Source organism: Artemia sp. Qi Xiang Cuo, chromosome 1, assembly GCF_049724085.1.
Source record: "Artemia sp. Qi Xiang Cuo chromosome 1, ASM4972408v1, whole genome shotgun sequence".
NCBI classification, from domain to species: domain Eukaryota; kingdom Metazoa; phylum Arthropoda; class Branchiopoda; order Anostraca; family Artemiidae; genus Artemia; species Artemia sp. Qi Xiang Cuo.
In genome coordinates, this window is record NC_142794.1 from 104,143,960 (window position 1) to 104,167,662 (window position 23,703).

At 35.9% G+C, this 23,703-nt stretch overlaps 1 protein-coding gene across 5 annotated transcripts in view; it reads right to left on the minus strand.

The window, feature by feature from the left end:
* Sras (Ras converting CAAX endopeptidase Sras) overlaps nucleotides 1-22,969 on the minus strand; it is a 186,892-nt gene extending 163,923 nt beyond the window's left edge. For 2 of the 5 annotated variants that reach the window (XM_089088348.1, XM_089088387.1), the window contains exons 1-4: nucleotides 22,856-22,969; nucleotides 17,235-17,344; nucleotides 12,651-12,789; nucleotides 1,091-1,196 (exon numbers count right to left, since the gene is read on the minus strand). In XM_089088348.1, coding sequence (XP_088944474.1) covers nucleotides 1,091-1,196; nucleotides 12,651-12,772 — 228 coding nt within the window. In that variant the 5' untranslated portion in view covers nucleotides 12,773-12,789; nucleotides 17,235-17,344; nucleotides 22,856-22,969. The other 3 variants (XM_089088354.1, XM_089088365.1, XM_089088376.1) reach the window with 3 other exon arrangements.
* Nucleotides 22,970-23,703: the final 734 nt, after the last annotated feature.

Sequence of the window (23,703 nt, forward strand, 5' to 3'; positions counted from 1 at the left end):
CGAGGTAATAAGTCTCAAAGTAGACCGAGTTTCAAGTCAATGCCGCTCTGTACTTTCAGTTTGAGAGCTGTTCTTTTCTTTATTTCTGTTCGTTTTAATATAATGAGAGGAACTAACCCCCAACCCTTAAAATCCCCACCCTTTACACCATACATTTTACAATGAAGCGTCAAGAATGAAAGAACTTATTTGGGTGTATCTGCAATGAAGCAGGGTTATTCTATGAAGAAAGAAAAACGAGCAAAAATGGGGTTTTTATAGGCCAAATGAAGATACTGAAAAAACAAAGCGAATATTTCGAGAGGACAAACGCCTCTCTTCTTCAGCGCGAAACGAAACGATTTGCTTTTTTTTCAGTATCTTCATTTGGCCTATAAAAACCCCATTTTTGCTTGTTTTTCTTTCTTTATGTGATGTCAGGCCAATGTGGTTTAAGAAATTATCTTCAGGGTTATTCTAAGCATAAAGAACCTCTCCAACCTCACCGTTTACACTGAAGTTCAAATTTTGATTAACTTTCATTTCAAAAGACATTTTAGCCTTTTGAATGACAAATTTTGAATTACAATTGGTAAATAACGATTCTATTAAACTGAACCAGTCAGATCGATTGGTTCTGTATTTCTTCCCGTTTCATGTTTAATTTTTGTGATAATTAGGAATACTTTGTCTTCATTAAAAAAAAGAGAAATGGCTGAAATTCGGACCACAGACAAACGGAGTCGACAGGCTAGAAAAATCCATAGAACCAACCGAACCCCAAAAAGTTTAAAAATTAGCCATTGCACCCCCCTCCCCCACCCCCTTATTTTTAAACTGAAATACGATCTTCATTACACAAAAGAGGTTCCGTACCCTTCAGATTATTTCTTTTTTAATTCTGAGATTACCTCCGTTTTCTTGCTTTATTCACTGCACAGTTTGGTTAAATTTGTAAATTTAAAAGCCTTCCTCTCCTTAAGAAATCTCGTTTTTTTTTTTTTTTTTTTGCTCTAAGCACTAATTTGGTAAATTGCAATTATTACCATTTCTTTCTTTCCATACTATGCAACTTCTAGAACAATTTTTTAGCAGAATGTAACTTAATTACCTTATGAAGAACATCTTGATTAATTGAGATCCAGACAAAGAGCGGAGATACAAACAACATGCAAAAAGCACTAATAAATCTTCGCCTAATAGTTGCAGGATGATCCCTGGAAGAGAAAAACAAACAATATATACATATATATATATATATATATATATATATATATATATATATATATATATATATATATATATATATATATATATATATATATATATATATATATATATATATATATATATATATATATATATATATATACACATATATATATATATATATATATATATATAAGTTCATGAAATCTTTAGACCCAACGCATAGTATGTTTGAAGCTATAGTTAGTACTGTGTAATGGTTGTCTTTTTATGTAAATAGTTTCGCCATTGGTTTTTGAAGTATTAATTTAAGTTGCTCGTTTGTTTGATGTCTTGTTGTTTTCTTTTCATTTTCTCTCTACTCCATTTTTACTTTTTTTGTATTGTTAAAGATGGGTAATAAAAATCATTAATTCATTCATATATATATATATATATATATATATATATATATATATATATATATATATATATATATATATATATATATATATATATATATATATATATATATATATATATATATATATATATATGTATATTTTATATGAAGACCCAGCTGAACATTAATTATTCAGTAAACTTGACAGTTGACACGTAAAAGATCAGCACATCTGCTAACAAATTTAATTTGAGAAAAATTCAATGAAGGGTACCAAGTGAAGGCTGGCGCTTGCCAATCAAAACCCAAACTCTAAAAATATGATGATAACAACAATGCATATATATCCCAAAAAATTTTATATTTAGACTGATCCCAATCATGTGAAACCAATCAATTTCATAATTACCGATGAAAAATAATTAGCCTACAGCAATTTGAATAACTTTTCAAAAAGAGAAAAAAAACACCAAAATTATTGGATTTCAATGAATCAAGACGATAAATTTAAAAGGGAGCAACAGTACATACTAGTACAATGGCCTATTTAGGATTTCCGTTCAGAGGGGGGTCCACCAGCTAAAAGCTACCAGAAGTCCAGAAACTTACCAACAACTAAGTATATTACTGTCATAGTCCCGTTTATGAGCTTTTTTATTGCTATGCTGCCCAAAAAATTAAATAATGAGATTAATTAACTAAACTGAAGAGCTCTAATCTTGCTAATTCTTAAATCAGATACAAAACAACATAAGCAGTGTAAATACTTCTTATATTTTAATCCGTTTTGAGTTCCGAAGTCACTCAAAACATCGTCAGCAATGCCGTATCCAGGGGGGGGGGGGGGGGGTTAGGGGGTTTGAAACCCTCCCCCCGAAATGTTTGTCTGCCTCGTAAAAACGTAACAAAAATGGACATAAAAAAATTTTGTATGCATTTTTTTGTCTATACCCTCCTCCCCCCAAGTTGTTTTTGAGTAAAACCCCCTCCGAAAAAAAACCTGGATACTGCCTGATCTTCAGTATCCACCCTGACATTGCAATTGATGAACATGTATGCAAGACTATTTAGTCTGCCCTCTCCTGTCTGATTCTAGAGGTATGTTATAAGCTGCTTTAGCATGCTAAATGAATGTTATATAGAAGTCGTGATAACAGACAGAATACAATAAAGAGTGAATACAGAGTTGTAAAAAGGCAATTGTTGCACGCACCAAGAGTTTCAAAAGCCTTATTGGGATCATGAGAATCGCCTATAGACCTCCGTTTGGCTTGCCAGACAGTTGGCGCAGCAAAGAGGGCTAGTCTCAGAGAAAATGAACTGCTTACATTTTAACAGATTTGTCACAACCTTGGCTAATACAGCATCAACAATAAAACGAGGGAATAGAAGTTGGATTTGCAAGGCTGTAGCTTGGTGGTTAAAAAATCTCATATCGAGTTCTTCACATAGCTGTTTGAGATATGGGGAAAAGACAAATTCTTTGTAAAAAAGAGAAGTGTCTAAAGAGGAGAATCACCAATGATGGCGTCCTGGTATTGAGTCGGGTATCCCAATACTTCCAGCTGTCTAGACTATGTGGTCTTGTAAACTCAATTGCTGGTCAATTAGAATACTTTTTCCTTCCTGTATTTTAATAAACACCATAGATTTCAAGGCCGTATACAGGGGGTGGGGGGGGGGGGTACCCGGTTTGACCCCCCCCCCCCCCCGAAATTTTTGAACGAGTCGAAAATTAGTCTAAAAAATACATGTAAGGACAAAACCTTACCAGAAAAAAAATATGGTCCTGCACTAAATCCTACGGCATTTTGTGGGTCAACGATTTTGATGAGCTAACGAAATGAATTAACCATTGGTAACCCCACGCTCCCTTGATTTTGTATAGTAAATTGGTGTCAATATGTACTACTATACTACTGTATTTTGTGACATTCAAAAATCCTTTTGCAATTTTGTGGGTAAACGATTGTGATCAGCTTACGCAATTAGGAAATGCGAAGGAAATGCTGCTACTGCTTTCACGTCTATTTTCGACGAAAATTAGCGTTTTGCCAGCGACTTAGGACTGGAGATAACTCGTCCAAGGACGAGAGGTAGCCGGAATATGCAAGCAGACGATCCAGACCTTCTCAACCACTATAGAACCTCACTCTTTATTCCTTTCCTGGACCACTTCACTTCCGAGCTGAAACAACGATTTGTGCTTCACCAGAAACTACTGTCAAATCTCAGCGTCTTTTCTCCTGCCAAAATTGTTTCTGTCGATCTGAAGGCATTAAACCTGGAGTCATTGGTTGAATTGTATGGCGATATTCTTCCCGAGCCAGACTGTGTGAAGCAAGAAATCGAGCTATGACGCATCAAGTCGGAGAATATTCCGGCATCAGAGAGGCCTACTTGTGCTGTGTCTTCGCTTCAGGCATGCGACGCCACCTTTTTTCCAAATGTTTTTCTTCTTCTGGCTGTTCTTGCGACGTTACTTGTTAGCACTGCTACTCCGGAAAGAAGTTTCTCAACGCTCAGAAGCCTCAAAACCTGGCTGAGAAATTCAACAGGAGAAGAACAATTGAGTGGCATAGCCCTCCTTGCAGTCCATAGGGACGTTGACATATGCCCTGACAAGGTCATCTGCATTTTTGCAGGGAAGGAAAATCGTCGCCTGGATTTCGTTTTATAGATATTCACCCTTACTTTTAGCTAAAAAAACAAAAAAAAATATATAGACTACTTCTACTATTTAGCTTCTTTTTGCGTTAACTGTTTTTGCTGTCTCAAAAAAAAAAAAAATTGCTAACGTAATGTTGCTTGAGGATGTTAGACAAAGTCCACGGGAAAAAATCGGGTAACCCCCCCCCCCGAACAAAAATCCTAGATACGGCCCTGATTTTGCACTACAGTAACATAAAAATGCTGATAATTGAAGTCAGCGAGAGCATCTTTAAGATCAGTATACGGCTACGAAACTGCGCATCCAAGTGACTGATGTGAGCCTTTACTGCTCTTGGGTTTGGCTAATAGGAGGCAGTTTTTGGGGAATGTACCCTTCTTTAAGGGCTGAACACCAACCATGAGTACTTTTGGAGCCACATACTTTGAAAACGACAAAGTCGCTATACTCTTGATATTCCCGTTAACTATTTCCGGAAATTCATTGTCCTTTCCCGGTTTCCTGTGTCTACACATTAAGTCCAACTTTTGAGCATCAGAAATCCGGTCACGGTTATCAAAGGACTCCAGACTCATGTCAAGCAAATTGATACCGGGCGTATTTCATGACAGGGGATTGACCAAAAAAAAACAACTTAATTCATAATATTACGTTTTATTGAAATTTTAACTTTATTTCATAGACTTAAATACCAAAATGGGGTTCCAATTCTTTTAACCTTTACGGACGCCATAGAAAAGTGGGGTAGTAAAGTAGCAATACTACTAGGCAGTTTTCAAATTTGTTGCCAGATTTTGCCAGAAAATACCATTTTTACATATACAAATACTTGCTGCTTAAAGAAAATCTGTCAAAACACAAGTTGTGCTGCTAAAACGTCGGCAGCTTTTGGAATACTATCGAATTCTGCTACTGGAAACTTTGGAACTTTGTTCACACCTGCTTTAAGGCTGCATAATTTTCTGCCATGTTTCATATTTCATTTGATTTTTACGCTAATTCTAAAAGGAGATACGAGAACTGACCTCAGAGTCAGTGTTCACCTTTCTTTGCAGCCTCCATGAGAAAGGACTTGGGTCCAAAAATAGGAAAATAAACCAAAGTCTCAGAAAAACGGGGACAAAAATCGTAATTTTCGTAATTATTGATTTTGTTCAAATGAATTTTGATGAAAATTACAGCCTCCAAAGCAATAGCAATTGGGGCATTTTTGTTAAAAGACGGTTTTTTGAATTTTTTTCTTCAACGTCAGTTTCTATTGGCTGTGGTCCACTACTTGCAAGGTTGTGTTACTGCTGCAAACATGACTACACTGTCTTCTTGGACAGGCGTAAGCATGCAAAAACATCTCTTTTCTTAAACAAGCTAAAATACATCTCAAAATCTGAATTTGAGAGTAGAGAATAAACTGACTTTAGGGACAACAATTCAATTTTGAAGACTAAACGTATACAAAAATACACTGAAAATACATTATAAATATATTTTTAAAATGTTTTTGACAGCCCTGTACTTCACAGAGCAGCAGTTGCCAATTTTTATCCTAATAAGATTAAGTTATCAAAACCAATCTGAAAACAAAGCAAAGAGCAAAATAAACACCTAAAACGAGCATAAATAAAATAATATGTAACAAGTAAAACTGAAAACAAACCAAAAACGACTACGAGCGAATAAATGAAACAAGACCAATGAAAATAAACACAAATAATGAAATCAAACTTAAAACTAGCATAAGTTACCACAAACATATGGGAATACCCAAGACCATATATAGGAGGGGGGGATAGAAGGTTTGACCCCCCCCCAAAAAAAAAAAAAGAGTTTTGTCTGACTCGTAAAAACGTAACAAAAAGGATACAAAGAAATTTTTTATGCGTTTTTAGGGGGGTTTTGTGTAAACACCACCCCCCAAAAAAATGTTTGTGTAAAACACCACCAGAAAAAAAATCCCGGATATAGCCTCAGGAATACCATCCCCTCAAATTCTCTAAAAGCTAATTATCTAGAATGTCATATATCAACAAAGTGCCGTCACTTTTGCTTAGATGTTATAGCATTAAAAAAAAGCCAAAATTACTCAAACTCATGTTTTCTTTGTTTTATGTATCATTACATTTTAAACAATCAATATAATTTCAATATTCTCTTCCTTTATTAGATATTCTACTTTATTAAGTCTCACCTAGGCATTACTACTGTAAAATCTATCATTTTATACAATAGAAACTATGTCAGCTTCTCAAAAAGACTTCATAGTATTGTTGAAGGGACAAAATACTCTCATCAACACTCTCTTCCTTTACTTGTGTCCTTACTACTTACTTGACTTGACTTGTGTCCTCAAGGGTCGCGTTGGGGCCATCTCCTTCACGCGTTCCTGGATCAGTTTCCTGTACAAAGCCCGGTAGTCAGCTTGTCTCAGAAGGCATAAGAGGTCACTTCCAAAGTTGTCACGCCATCTTTTCCTAGGTTTTCCAGGTGGGCGGCTACCGTGGACCCTTCCTTCGAAGGCAACTTTTGGCAGGCGCAAGTTCTCCATTCGTTGTATGTGGCCCAGCTACCAAAGTTGCTGCAGGCGCACTTTTTGGAGAATAAGTTTCCCTCTTCAGCTGCTTCCGAAGGTCTTCGTTCGAGACTCTGTCTAGGTATGTGATTCCGGCAATGCGTCGGAGGCATTTTGTCTCGAAAGCCGAAATTCTGCGTTCATCTTCGACCCTCAGTGTCCACGTTTCGCAAGCGTACATGGCAACAGGTATGATTAGAGAGTCGAAAAGTCGAAGTTTCAGTTGCATAGATAGGTGTCTATTTTTAAAGAGGGGGAGTAGCCTCTTCAAAGACTTGTCTTGGGCAAGTCTTCGTTTTATGTCGTCGGAGCAGTTGTTGTCTGATGATATTAGGCTTCCTAGGTACACAAACTTGGTCACCGATTCGATTTCTTCGCCACTTACTAGGACTTGAACAGGAGATGGGTTTGGGTCTTTTGTGGTGCGCATCGCTTTGGTCATCTTTGGGTTTATGAACATACCGAAGCTATTTGCAGCTGTTTCAAGTTCGGAGGCCTGGGCTTGTATACTGGACAATGTTCTCAAGCAGGGACAGTATGACAAGTAAAAAGAGCTTGAAAAGTTGCGGTGAAAGTATGCAGCCTTGTAGCACGCCCGAAGTTGTAGCGAACTCTTCTGTTTGGCCTTCTGGGGTCTGAACACAGCTACGGTAATTGTCATACTTATTTTTGACTATGTTGACTATATTTTCAGGAACGCCATAGTGGGCTAGTATATGCCAAAGTCCGTTTCGCCAAACTAGATCGAAGTCCTACTTAAAATCAATGAATAGCTCCTCTTCCTTCAAGATATGTTCAATTCAAATTTAAAGAAAATTAATTCGTGGATCCACTTTGACATAGTAGCGGATCTAGGGGGCGAGGGGGAAAGCGACCGCCCCCCTTGGCGTAGGCAAAAAGTTCTATTGGTAAATTTTGGTGGCTTGATTGCGAGACAAACGCTTGGATCAACACATATTTGAAAAGAATTTGACAGCACTTGATCAACCTGCATTAAGTCTTTAGGGAATTCTCCGGAGTGCTTCGTGTCACCTGAGGTTATGAGGCATTTTGTAGCTTGTCATCTCATAAATCTTTAAAGCTTCAAGAAGTGTGCATGTCAAAACCAGTTTCTTCTTCAGTAACAAAGCACATTTCTTGAAATCACAGCAACAACAGAAACGCCTTAGGGTTAATGGTGATTCTAGATGGGTTTGAACAGCATAGCTCTAGAACTTCTGGTAGACTTTTGATAATATTTACCAGAGATGATGTAAAAGCGAAAACAACAGTCAACTATAGACGACTTTTTTGGTTGGAAAGCTAGGCGACTCGACGATCTACGTCTAATAAAGATAGAAATGATGAGAATTTTTGGATCGATAGTAATTCCAGTGATATGACGAAGGGTGAAATTGTGGGTGATTCGTTAGCATCTATTGAAGTGTGTAGCCCCAAGCCTAACATAAAGACCGAACATATGAGTACTCTCTGAGAAAATGGTATCGGAATCTATATCGATAGAATCAAAAAATTGTATGATCGTACGCGATATTAATTCCTTCAGAACCCTTGGATTCCGCCATCTAACTAAAGCTTCTCCTAGTCAGTTCACAAGAAGCATGGTAAAGACGAAAAGATATTTTTCAATCAAACTCGCTTGGAAGAATTCTATTGGCTAGTAATCTAAAATAAGATAAGGGGCTAATTCCGTAAATGTTGCGTTTTGTTTAACGTCCGAGGATTTGAAGGTTATAACAAATTGCAAAATTTAGTAAGGTTCACAAGAAGCAGGGTTATTGGCTAGTAATCTAAATTAAAATAAGGGGCTTATTCTGTAAATACTGTCTTTTGTTTAACGTCCAAGGGGATGAAGGTTACGTCAAATTACAAAAGTTGGTGAAGTTCACAAAAAGCAGGGTAAGGATGAAAAGATAGTTTTCAATCGTACTTGCTGGGAAGAATTCTATTGGCTAGTACTCTGAAATAAGATAAGGGGCGTATTCTTTAAATATTGTTTTTTGTTTAAAGTCCGAGGGGTTGAAAGTTCCAAAAAATTGCAAAAGTTGGTAGAGAAGCCCCTTGTGACTTTTACTAAGCTAACTGGAAAAGACGACAACTTGGTGTCTCATGAAAGTAACCAGTGACACCACCATTCAGTTGACGCAGGCAAACGTTTCGTTGACAAACGTCAAATTCAGTTGACAAACGTTTCCTTATAAAGTATAATAGCCCTAAAACCAGCATTTTCAGCCTCGTAAACGAGCAACACAGTCAACAAGTAAAGGAAAACAGACCGAAATTTAAACCAATTGTAGAATCAATTATTTTTTGGGGTCGACAGAACATTGCTCTTCGTGACCACAGAGATGATGGAGAATTATTGGCTGAGATTGACAAGTTCGGAGAACTTTTAAGGCATAACGTAAACAGTGATGACATCACGTTAAATAATATTTGTAGAGCTCAGGTGTAAATGCTCCTTACATAAGCAAAATATTCTGATCTCCTCCCAATTTATGATGGTGTGCCCCAGGGAACCCTCTTAGGTCCAATTTTATTTCTTACCATGATAAACAACCAGGGTGTCAATTTCCCGGATAGATGCAAATTCATTGATGATCTATCTGTTTTAGAGACATGCTCCAAAAATTTAAAAAGTGACCCAATGGACATCTTAGAGTCGATATCAGCCGAAGCTGTTAATAATGATATGAAAGTCAACCCTTTAGAGTCAACTGTTCTTAATATTAATTTCCTTAAATCTTCCCCTTCTTTCTCCCGTCCAATACTCCCTGAAATGTCGGTAACCACTATGAAATTACTGGGTGTTACCATCTCAAGCGACTTAAAATGGGATTGCCATATTAATGATATTTTAAAACGGGCAAAGGCCACGTTTTCCCTCCTCCTAAATCGCATTGTTTGAGGATTTTCCTCTCATTTGTACGCCCAACCCTCGAGTACGCCTGTCCTGTTTGGCATCCTGGCATCTCCACTGAATTGTCGGACAGATATAGAGGCAATCCAAAAAAGATGCCAGGAATTATCTTCAATGAGGGTAAGGTACCTTATATTTCCCTTCTTTGGAGAGCTAATTTTGTCACCCTTAAGGAAAGGAGAGCAAAAATTCCTTGCGTTTCGCAAACAATGCCCTTCATAACTCTCGAACAACTACCATTTTCCCTCGTCAGTATTCACCCCTTCGACCCCGCCTCCCGCGGGATATTTCAACAAAATCCCTCTTCTTGCCCGAATAGTGAGTTTGCACTGAAAGATATAGAAGAACTTTCACCCCTTACATAGTTGACATTTTCAATTAATGAATCATGGCACCCCCCCCCCCCTCACTCTCTTTTTACCTCATAATTTTTAATTTTAATGTTCATTTTGTGAATTTGAATGTTTTTATTTTTTTTTAGTCACATAACTAATTTATGTTTTTTTTCTCCTTAGTAATTCTACGAGTTTTCATTTATTTGACATTTGCTGTTTTGGCATTGACCTTCTAATTTTATGTAGTTTAATTTGTTCCTGTTTTTAACTTTTTAACATTTTTACGTATTTGAGATTGACCCTTTTATAATTTTCTGTTGTTGTTTGTTGTTGGTTCTTTTTTCGTTCTATTGACGCTAAAATACGAATTTGGCCCATTTGGGCTTGTGATAGCCGTTTTTCAGCAATAAATGTTATTTTATCTCTAGACAATGCAAGATGAATTAACTGAATGTTATGCTAAAGAAATTATTAAAGAAATTCTTCCATGGGTTCATTCTGCTAAGCTCTACAGTGGGGCTGCTGATGAAACAATGGATGTGTCAAACAAGTCACAACTAAGTATTGGCCTATGCAACAATTACAATCGCACAAGACGTGAGCACAAGTAAAATTTTGTTGTTTTTTTAAACCTACACGAAGCATGTTACTCGGACAGCATTCGAAACTCGAACCGACTATTAAAGGGGAAATCTTGTGTTGGATTTTCTTCGATCTCGTAGGCTACACTTGGAAAATTTTCTGGGCATAGGCACTGATCAAAATTCTATGATGGTTTCAGAACATTGTTGCCCTATAAAAGAAGTTCAAAAGTAGCAAACAATTCCCTGGGTTGCCCTGGACAACAATTCCCTGTATTTCCACTTTAAATAACATGTATGGACTGACTTTACTGTTCAGTTGACTATTTTAGAAGAAGAGCTTTAACCTTGCGTCTGCAGCAAGCCATGTTAAGGACCTTACCCAGGTGAAAGTCAAGCGTCGGGAGATTGAAAGTAAGTTCATAAATACATTTGACGAGGTAACTAAAGTGACAACTGAGCTAGGTTTAGAAATAAGCGTCCCAAGGATGGCAAAAAAGCAAACGAACCAGATGAATGTGCCATTCAATTCCCACGAGGAATATTATAGACAGTCAGTTTTTATTCCCTGTAGGACACGACTATTTCAGACCTAGAAAACCTTTTATCGTTGAAATGCTGGACGCTTTTAAGCTCAGTATTTCCTTGCCAATAAATTGTATGGAAACAAACAAACAACAATTCGCTGATACAATTCATGACTTGTCAGCGCGATACCTATCAGTAATCAGTTTCCCCTCCAAATCAGTTTGTGAATCTGGCCTGATCAGACAAGTAACAATATCAAAAACTCGGTGGGTTCGTCTGAGAGAAAGCAACGCACCCACATGTAGAATACCTGAAACCCTTGGAGAAACTTTACAGACGTACTGCGGCAATGCTGGCATATTCTCAAAAATTTCAGCACTTTCGCAGATCCTCATGACTGTACCTGTCAGTGTGGCGTCTGCTGAATGAAGTTTTACCACCTTGAGAAGATTGAAAACATGGCTAAGAAATAAAATGACAGAGGAAAGATTAATCGGATTTGCTTGTTGACCGTGATATTGTCATAAGTGTAGAAAGTGTTATGGATAGATCTGCTAGTAGTGGAAATAAGAGGCAAGAAATCGGTAGACAATATTGATTGTGTTTCTACCTGTGAGGTTTTGCGGATAGCTTTACAGAACTTACAGTATAATGAAGGATAGAAGCAGAGACATGCAACTGTCAATATCAGTAAGTACATTTGGCTTAATCTAAAATGGGAATTTTTTGCAACAAGCCGTCCACCCTTCCTAAAATCTTGGATCCGCTACTACTTTGACATATTTTCCAGTTAATTTTTTTAGACAGAGCCAAGAAAAAACAAGAGAGAAACAAAAGTTTTGTTAAAAATAGAATATTCATTGCTTTATTAAGTAATTTACTATTGCTTTATAAAATATTTAGTTATAAATGTTTATTTATCTTTCATAAAAAAGTATTATGAGACTGCCCTATTAAATATTCTAATTTATTAAATCTCACCTGGGCACTATTGCTGTAAAATCTATCATCTTATACAATAGAAACTAGACTATGTCAGCTACCCAAAAAGACTTCATAGTGTTGTTGAAGAGAAAAAATATTTTATTTTTTAAGAAACGCAAAAATTAAAAAAAAATTGAACATTTTATTTCTTGTTTTGAACCCCATATAGGGAATATCATGAAAAATGTTTATCCCCAGGAATTGTTTAAGGCGTCTTTTAAGACAGGACAGTAGGATTGCACATAAACCATGGATTATTCCCAAATCAGAAGAAATCCTTTTTCCTGTCATACTGCATGATGAGCAATATTTACTGCACAAACTATTTCCCCTTTCTTCCACCGATAAAAACGAAACTCTTATTAGTGCATTAGGGCTTTGAAGAGATTCTTCCAAGAAGCAGATAAAATATATGCCATTTCTATCAATTGAAATAGTTTTCCAGAGTTTACATATAGCTTGTTATGGGAAGTCCTAAACAAACGATTATCTTACCTTGGTTCCCTATATCTCACAGTCCATACATATAAGCTGGATACATATGTAACAGCCAAAATGAAACAAGCTCCTATACCTGACACAAACTGAATAAACATGTTATCTTCACTTGTGATCATCTTTGAAGAAATTCATACTGCAAAAAAAAATTACTCAAAGAGGATTGCATTAATAATTTAAAAGCATACACGTACAGATCAGGCCCTTAATGGAGCAGGGGAGAGTCAGAGTCTAGGTTCAGGTCCAGAGAGAGTCAGAGCCCAGGTAGATCTTTTAAAGTATTTTGAATCCATAAAAGTTATGTCGTCTGGTTTTTCTACTTATGATTGTTTTGGTATTGAGAGAGTATTTTTCCATTAAAAAACTTACAACTTGATAAAAGTAAGAGGAAGGGGTACTAGAGGAGTTTTTCTTAATTTCAGGAGGACATCATCAGATAACAAAGTGGTGTTATAGGCCACTCTTTTCCTACTTTTTAAGAGGGAAAATCAATATATCCAAGGTTTAGCAGATGCATTTTTTTTTACAAGTTCATCACAGAGACACTTTGTTTCCAGTGAACCACATCCCCTATCCCAACTCCGTAAACAGGCACGGATCCAGAATCCCAGTTTGGGACAGGCAGCAGTACCAAGAGGAAAAAGTAGGATATCACCCATCCATCTAGAATTTTGGTTGAAATAAATGAATTAAGGCAATTTGGGACAGGCAGCAGTACCGAGAGGGAAAAGTATGACATCGCCCCTCCATTGGCTATTGTATTTGGTTTGTTGTTATATTCTTCATCGCTCTGTGATGCAATCAGGGTGGGTTAATTTTGAAACATGTGATGAATGGATAATCTGATTGTCCAGAAACCAACATGAAAGGCCCTTTTAGAAATGGGATGAAAAAAATTCTTTAATATGTTTTCACTTTTATAATTTTAAGAAATCAAAAATTAATTAAGATTTTAAAGAATAATTATCAGCATATATGTATATTAAACTGACAATGTACCTTTTTTTCAGTAATTTCATTTGATTTTTTTGAGTAAAGTGCAAATTCTATTCTGGCTTTTAGAAAGCATGGGGTTTAGAACCCTACTCATATTAATTTCTGCTCGTTTTGAGTTTGACTCTGTTATTTTTTTTAGTTTCTGTTTGTTTTGGGTTTCATTAATTTATTGATACTAATTTGTGGTAGCTGTATGCTTGGTAGATTATTTGATTCTATTTTTGTTCATTTTTGGTTCAATGGAGGTAAAGTGTTTGAGATTAAAATTGTACCGTTTAACAATTTAGAATACCATATTCAAGGCTACATTTCCAAGGGATGTGTATATCTTTATCTAATTCCTCTTCTTTTGCTATTTATAGGATTTTGATAGAACAATAAAGAAAGCACAGTCTCAGAAGAAAATATGTGCTAAATTTGTCAGTTCTCCTTTGACATTTAAGCCGATTTCTCATCAGAGCTTAGTGCATAATACCAAATAAAACAAAAACATTAGCATTGTTCTGTATGTAGCCTAGGATTATGTTCAGGCACTAGGGAGAGGCATGAATGCGATTGCCAGGACAGGTCAATAATTATATTTAGAAAGAGCTTCAACTGGGGAATTCCTTTGTTACAAAAATAATTCCTGCTTTATGACTAAACATTACTCTACAGGGAAGTCTATCATCATATCAAGAAAACCAAATCAGATGGTAAAGCAAGACCATAGGATGTACACAGGGTAAGACCCCCTGTACTCAGACACTGAATAGTCTTGAACACATTATTATAACACTTTTCTATTCTAAATATGGTCGTTAATTCCTAATACGCCATGTACATCATAGTTTTAGATAGTTCGCAGACCAATAGTAGTAAGTGGACTAGTTGGGACTGGCTGGCTATATTCTCAGGTTTTTTTTAACATTTATACTTGGAAAAAAGTTACCAATACTACTTATCCTATTTGAACACAATTATTCTGCTTCACAACATTGGTCTGAGAGTGAATCAAATTCAGATTCATTTTATTCAAAAACAAGACATAGCTCTCATGGCCAAAGCCCAAATATGATGTCTCTTAGTCACAAATAGCAAAATAAAGTTGTCTGATAAAACTTCATCAGGATAAATAAACTAAAGGATAAAAACACTTGAGAATGAGAATAAAATTGTCTGATAAAACTTTGTCAGGATAAATTAACTAAAGAATAAAAACACTAGAGATCATTGTAATATTTCACAATGCTTGGCACAAAGCTTTTACTGTAGTGCATAGTGTTACAGTGGACTGGGGTTAGTTTTGGAGCCTTCTCAGCCACTTCCCTGGGGGGACGAGATCTTATAGGGACAAAAGTTGGGGGAAGGAATGATTGGTAGATGGTATGTTGGAGGAGGGAGGAGCCAAATCTTTGGCATAATTTTTCTCGGCGGGAATAAACGGATTCAAGTTTAAATTCTTTGAGGTAAAAGGAGTAAGGTAGAGGGGAACCACCATAAATGATTTGCAGTGATTTCTTTTGAACTTGTTCTATTTTATCAGTTTCATCCTGGGTAAGGGCAAAGTGCCAAAACGGACAGGCATATTTAACTAAGGGGCGGATGTAAGTGCAAAATATTAGTTTTAGCTTGTCCTCAGGAACTCTAAATTTTTTCACTGTTTTTAGGATTTGGATTGCGCTGTTAGCTTTTTTTACAATTGTCTTTGTATTCTCCCGCCATGAGAGGTCAGAAGAAATCACCACACCAAGTAAAGTTATTTTATGACTTATTAGCTCAGAAGCAATAGGAGGTTCGAAAGATGGTTGAGTATTCTGAAGAAAAGAAAATGTCGTGACCGAGCATTTGTCTTTATTCAGGACAATGTTTAGTTCAGCCGTCTCTGAAATAACTTGGTCAATGAAACCAGCAGCATTGCTCTTCGAATACGGCTTCCGTTAAGGACAAGTCGTCAACGTATTTCCATCTGTCCTCTAGCTCAGCAGTGATTTCATTTATCATGAGGAGGAAGCCCAGCAACCGGATCACAGTTCCTTGCAGAATTCCAGAAAAAAATGGCAGAGAAGTCGAAAATTGGTCTTTGTACTTTACAGTTTGCTCTCTATTTGTTAAGAAGCTGTTGATGATTTTAATAATAAAGCCGGGTAATTTTCTCCACTATTTTTTCTAAAAGGATTTTGTGATCAACAAGGTCAAATGCTTTTCTGAAATCAATTGCAATTAAATTTATCCATTTTCCAGGTTCATCTAGGTGTTTTAAAATAAAATCAATCAAATTAACGAGGTAATGAACTGTCAAACATTTAGGGATGTTACCAAATTGCTTTCAATCAGTAACTTTCAAAAGATATTTTTTCAGCCATGCGGCAACAAAGCTTTCGTATATTCTGCTAAAAACTGACGTAACTGTGATCGGCCAGACACCAGAAAATCATTAGCTGCTCCTTTCTTTGGAATGGGGGTAATAAACCCTTTCTTCCATTTCTTTTGAAAATATCCAGTTTTTGTTATATTATTGAAAATGATCTGAAGGGGAAATGATAGTTCTTTAGCAAATGCTTTAATGAGAGCAACTGGAATGTCAAAAGGGGCAACGGAAGTTCTTTTTAACGAAGATATTTTACAGATTACTTTTTTGTATTAGGTGCAATTTATGTTTTATCAGTCGCTTTATTTTTGAATTTACATATGGTTTATCACTAGAATCACCGAATCTTACGTTCGGGATAGCACTCGAGAAATTTTCAATTTACCTTATTATGGAATTCTTCTACTTGGAAATCCAAGTCTTTGGCTGAACAGACCTCAAACCAGTTTTCTCCCGTTATCCAGTCACCAAATTGCAGCAGACCATGGTCAGTGATCGGCCTTGAGGTAGCTTTGGTTACTGAATACTTAATTTTTACTTTTTCCAAGGGGTTCCACTGTAGCATATAGTGATAACTTCCACCAAGTGGTGCTAGTTTACTTGGATTCTGGTAATACTTCAAAAGATTTGACAGGATTGCATCCAGAGAAGTACTCTCCTTAGTTGTTGGGAAATTGACTAGAGTTTTAAGGTTAAGTGACCTGGTCAGCAATTTGCTATCGAGTTTGTTAGCATCTCCTAGCATTTCTACTCCAAAATATGGGTGAGTTCTCTGGACTTAATCTGTCAATTCCTGCAGCTTCTCCCAAAAATCCTTTCTTGCCACAGTGGGCTGACCAGGTGAATAATAGAAAACGTACACTGCTACGGCAGAGAGCAGCCCAGGGAGTCACTTAGGTTGGTTTTAAGAAAAGTTAGGAACCCTCAATAAATTAAGATCTTGCTGGTGGACCTCAGAAACAGAGATAATGGAAGAGTCAAGTATATGAGCCGTGGTCTGAAGTTCAGGTCTGAAGAATCTATCCATGATTGAGGCTGTCAGCCTTTTGGGCGCTTTTTGCCTTACATGTTTGGTTTGATTGTGAAAGAAACGAATTGTTGCATATGAGCTAAAATAATTCCATTATATAAGATATAAAAAAATCCCATTTCTAGGATTGGGAGGTGTTTTCTAATCAATTAATTTAGTGGTTGACCACTTCTAAAGCAAGCATATTAAATAATTAAAGTATTACCATTGTATTCTTTATTTTATGCTCTTTCCAAATATTATGGTCACTTTTCAGACAATATACTCTTCTTCTCCACTAAGGGTACCAAATGTAGCACCAGGGCATCTACGAAACTAAAAAGAAAACACTAAATAAAATCGGAAAGAAAACACTAAAACAGAAAACACTTGGCAAAATCAAATTTCATTTACTCAAATTGTGGCAAACTCATTTAATCAATGAAGAATTATGCACAACAAGATTCAAAAGAACAGATAAATATATTGTTAGGGTTATACAAGGACTCATATAAACGGCCATTAAACTCTCAACACTTGCATACAGGAGTAATAGAGGTGATGCCATTCTAACTTGTAAGTTAACAAAGGCTAATATTCTCCCAGCATTATTTTCTAGTGGTGGTCCTAATTCAAGAACCAGAGGTCATTGGCTGAAACTTGTTAAGCAGTCCATCCCATCCATAGTCTGAACTCAATTATTTTCTTCAAGAATCGTCAACAGTTGGAATAAACTATCTGAATACACAGTTACTGGTGAATGTGTTGATATTTTCAAATGAAGACTGGCTGAGTGGTCCATTAGGGCGTGTAAACTGGACTGGGAAACTACCAATCACCCAACTGCACCTGGTCACTAAACTACCATAAAAACAACTTCAAATGTCAACCCTGGAGTTTCACAAGGAAAAATCCTTGGACTGCTCCAAGCTTCAACTTAAGGTAATATATTTGAGAAGTGCACAAAAAAAGAATCTAATAGTACTAGCTTTATTTATTTAATAGGTTTCACTTAGAAGAAGTAAACTCCTATACCAGTACCTTTTCCTACAATAGACTTAAGGATAAAATGGAAGTTTAGCAGCTCTTCTGATGGAAAAATGTGATACTAAGCAATACAATGAATGTGGTACTCATAAGATCATAGTTAATGGTCTTTTTCAAAGTAAAGCAAGATACCCATCAGTCGGAAAGCTAACTGTCATTTCAACAGCAAAAACACAGTAAAAATCATTATTGCACCACCCAGAAAGTGGGTTGATTCATCTTTTAGATTTTCTCAATAAGTATATGATTAGCTTTAATATTTTAACCATATACAATTCTTTAATTCTACATGCACTGACAGTCAACATTGGTGTCTAATCTCAAACACATGCATTAAGCTCAAGCCTAAACTTCGAAAATGCTTCATAATGAAAAACATAGGATCTTAAAATCAGAACAAATCATTTCAATAGCCCTATCAAGGATTCAATCAAAGGTGAGCATTGTGAAGGAGAATAATGGTAATTAAGTAGGTAAGGATGGAATAGTAACTTTTGTCCATGTGTAAATGTTATGAAAAACTTTCCTGGATTGTCGTCTACCAATTCCAACTAGCCCAATGATTGTTAAATCATCAGCCAGTCTCAACTATCCACATCATATACACAATTAGGAACCTTCTATCCACATTTATGAATGTTGCATTTTAATGAAAAATTTTGTACTATGGACTATGGACTATGCATGGAAAATTTTGGACAGTGCACTACCCAAGCACTGGGGTGTTACCATAATAGTTGTTACCCTGCCAACTCACCCCATTATCCTTCCACCTGATGGTGCTAGATATAGCCCTAATATATATACACGCAACTTAAAGAAAACAATAAAATTCTTGCTTTATACTATACAACATGTTACTGTTAATCATATTATCAGGAAAGAAAGACTGTTCACCATAGAAGGGACTGAACTCACATACTCTTCATTACTGAACAAGAGTCCTATTACCACTACACCATGGTAGATGTTATCATGTCATTTTCTATTGATATGTTCATTATTTTTAACAATATTCATTAATATTATAAAGAATAATTTTTGATAATTATTTTAAGCCTAGGCATAGGAGTCCAGCTGGACATAAGGAAACATATTAAGAAATCAATTTTTACTCAATAATATGAAGAATAATTCTAGCTAACACATTTTGCAGGTGGAGAGGCTTTATCTTCACTTCTTTCCTTGTTTTTCTAAGAAATTCCTGAATTTCTTAGAACCAATATATTCACAGAATATATACCTCACCCCCCCTAGTGTGCAAATAAATACCTAGAATTGCATCCTCAATCTAAATATAAAATCCATAGGCATCACAAATGAACTTTACTCCCATATTAGCCATGTGGTGGATGTCTGTCCCAGAAGTAATTCTTGAATTATGAAAGACCATAAAAAAGGCAGGAAATATTTACCAAATCATATTATTGAGTTATGACTAAAGTGAATAGGCCTAGGTAAAGTTCTACAAAATCATATTATTGAGTTAGGACAAAAGTGAATACACCATTCAATGCCCTTTTTTATGCTGATTACAAATATAATAAGCATTTCTATCGGAAATGAATTTCAGCCACCCCTATATACGCCAATTCAGGGTTAGGTTTAGCCTATATAGGGGGGGGGGCTGAAATCACATTCGGGGGGGGGGGGAAAGTTTGAACTTACATCTCATTTACATCAGAAATAAAATTACCCCCACCCCCCTAATGTGCAAATATATACCCTGAATAGGAATATGTAGGGGTGTGGGCTAAAATTCATTTCAGTAAAATTCTACTTTAGCTACTTTTGGCTATCTTGGGAACGGGTCAGGTTAGGAAAATTAGACTTTCAGGGATGGGTCTACAGGCTAAAGTATGTCCTGGGAAGGTATTTTGAAGTGCCTACCTCTACTCCTTCTCTTTCTAGAGGATCCTGCAATTTGCCTACATGACAGGTCTATACCCATTGAAATTTTGACAAAACAACATTTTACCTTAATTTTCAGTTATCAGTTTCTTTTTCTCTGGCTTTAGCTCTGAAAATGCAATTTCAGTTATTTGAGCAGAATTTTAAGACATATAAATAGTTTATTTCCAAAATTTAGGAAACATATTTGCATATCTTTAAAACCTTATAAATTGGGATTGAGCAAAGTTGTGAAGCTGAAAACAATTTTGTTGTACTTCATTTAAGCAGAAGATTTACTTTGTAAGGTTTCACTTCTATAACTCACATATTTTTAAAGGTCATCAAAGGTCAGGACCCTCTAGAGGGAGGAGGAGTGGAGGTGGATACTTCAAAATATCTTCCCGGGACATACTTTAGCCTGTAGACATATCCCTAAAAGTTTCCTTTTCTTAACCTAACCCCTTTCCAAGATAGTCAAAAGTAGCTACAGTAGAATTTTACCTTCATTTCTGACAAAAATGATTATTATATTTGTAAAGAGCATAAATAACAGAATCAAGTGGTAGGCTATATTCACTTTAGTTGTAACTCAATAATAGGCTATGATGGGACTTCACCCTTTGACTATTGGAAAAAATTAGTTTATAAGCTTATATAGGCTAGAATGGTACTATCCAATCTCCTTATAGCCTAATTAAAAACCTTTTGGTCATCTAGGCTAGTTGAAAAATTTGACCCATCTGTATAGGCAACTAGCTGAACTACTTTTCATTTGGTAAATATTTACCAAAAAGGCATTAAATGATATTTTTACTTTCAATTTAGCTAAATTATAAAGCCCACTGCAAATTTACCAAAATGAGTAGCCTATAGGCTAGCAGCAGCAGCAGCAGGATTTCGGACCTTTCTTGACAGTAAATGTCACTTAGGTCCTCATTCAATGGTTTCTCAAAATATCACTTTATAAAGTTGAAAAGGGAAGTAAGGGGTGAATTGTCACTATAATTTTACACTGCACTTATATTCAAGATGCACCAAATTTAAGTAACAAACTGGGCTATATCTTCTTATCTGCTCCTATGTCTTGTAAAAACTGCACTGCAAGTCTACAAATTTGCTTATTAAATTTTGTCATCAAAATTGTCATCCACATTCTTATATGTGGTTGTAGCCAAGTTTCCTGGATACAGGTTATATCAATAGTATTTTCCTGGTAGTGGTCAAGAATAATATGACATTATTTTAGGGACCATGATGAATATCTAATGAAGCATTATTAAGCAGACAAACACTTGAAATCTTTTGTTGATTAAGGGAGCCTAAATTTAATTCTTCTACCAACTTACAGAGCTTTTCAATACGAACTGGTAGGCTAAGACTTGATAAATTCATAAGATCTGGGCTGCATAATAGGCCAATTACTAACTTTTCAGCTGCTTCTGTTTTGGATGATTTTACAAGTCTGTCAGTGATCTGGCTTTGCGAGGTCTGATTGATCTGATTGAGATGTAGCCTCCTCTTCTTTAGCACATCAGCGTAGCTTTTATAAGCTACCTGTGCCATACGGAACCCAATTTGATATTTTTCAGCTACTTGGAGGATTCCTTGGTTTTGCTGCCTTACTGGGCACCAATTGGATGTTGATGAGTGACTTCCATTACAATTGGCACACATGTATGCTTTTGGTCTGATTTCAGGGTCTATTGTTTTAAGTGGGCACTGGTTTGACAGGTGTTTCTCTGAGCACCTCAAACATATTGACTCTTTAGCTCTACATTCTTTTTGAGTGTGTCCATATTTCTGGCACTTGTGACACTGGAGGACTCTTCAATAGTATTGGTATACCTCCTTTTTTCTTCCAAAGCACCATATATTTGGTGGTAGGGTCCTACCCTCAAAAATAATTAATACTGCAAGGCTATCTTCAAGTTTTTTAGATTCCTTATTGTATCTTTTCTGTCTTATAGCATCTTTCACAGTTGTTGGGGTTTGTAAGCTCTCCTTGATTTCCTCTATGGATAAGATAAGAGGGATACCTTTAATTATTCCTCTTACTATAGGTTGAATTCTTTTTGTCTTTATGGTGATGTTGCAGAGTGTGCTGGGAGATAAAATCTTTTCAGCCTCATCTTCACCTTGTAGATATAAAAGCATGTTCCTTCTTTCTTTCTTAACTTCAAGCTCAAATTTGGAATTCTTCAATATTGTTTGGATTGATTTTGCAATTTCATAATCAGGAGGGAAGTTTTTTCCACTTTCCTCTATGATAATTTCTAATAACACTTTATAATGTTCTTGTTCTGGGATGATGCTCTGTGTATTTTTGTTGATGTAATTTGCTTGAGGTGTTGCAGATTTCCTTTGCTTACACTTTGCAGCTAGACCTGTTTCACTGTCTGGGGACAAGACTCTCCTTTTTGTGCCAATGTTTGGATTCTGCCCTAGTCTTGGTAATACTAATCCATTTTCATGCACAGCAATTCCTTCTATTTCCAATGGATTTCCAGCTGTTCTGAGCTCTTCATCACTGTCATAAGAGGGTAAAGCTGGATAGCACTCTTCATTGAGCACAGAATATTTGTTTGTTGTTGGGATGGTGTAGTTAGGATAAGTGGGAGGTAAAACATAACTAGGCCTATGAGGGGCAGAGCTAGGGATATGACTTGTACTTGCACTTGTTTGAGTTGAGCTCCATTGAATATCAGCTGGATTAAAAATTCTTATTCTTTGTCCATCGGGGAGGATACCAATTGTAGGTTGAGTGTAAGGGGGGTGAAAATTTTGGGTGGGACCAGGTAAAACCTGGTCAGGTAGCTGAAACATTCAGCTAAAATCACAAATGTCAATTTTTATTTATTAAATGGTCCAAATTTTTTTAATAAAATCCAAACAATCACCAATACTCACAAGAAAATTGTAACTTGAAGAAAAAGATCTTTTATCCAACCGGTTTAATCTTTTCTACCTTCCCTATAGGCTAGCTACGAAGTTCCACCAGGATTTTGAAATTTTCGCCAGCCATTAGATCCAGTGTTTACAGATTGTTTAACAAAAAATACGTCAGACGCTTTGAAAACACACAAAAAATGCGCCAGATTCTTTGTGCAAATTTAAAAGTAATGGAATTTAAAGAGCTTTTGTGCAAAGTACGCCAGAGTGCAAATTACAAAAAAAAGTTGAGGATTTGGCTGTATTTTGTACAAAATATTTAATATTGTCTCTGAATTTTCTGAAACAGATATGTTAAAATACCAAATTCGCTAACTTGGCATTTTCATTATTTCGCCAAATCGGTACGATTTAAACAAAGAAAGTAAGATCTCTTTGTGACCTAAAATACGGTGTTTGCTTAACGAATTTACAAATTTTACATTCGTTTGACCAATTTTATTTTTCATCTTTTTCGCCAAAGTTGAATAATGAGCAACAAAATTAATCATACAGAACATGGCTTTGGCTTTTTAACAGTTTTATTGATCTTATAATCACCAATCTTAGCTTAAGTTTTCTCTGGCATCTTAAAACAAAAACAACAATGGAAGGAATTATCCCCTACTCAGCTTTCCGTGTGAAAATTCAAAATTATTTAAATTGTTGTAGTTTGTTTAACTGTATTGTTGACACAAGTGAAAGAAATTTCATACTAATACGTAACATTCTGAGGTTGTTTTATAAAGTGAAAAAAATTTTCGGAAAAAGATATTTTTAATCCTCTAAATTCAAAAAGTTTTGGGGATTTGTGTCATACTGTAGTA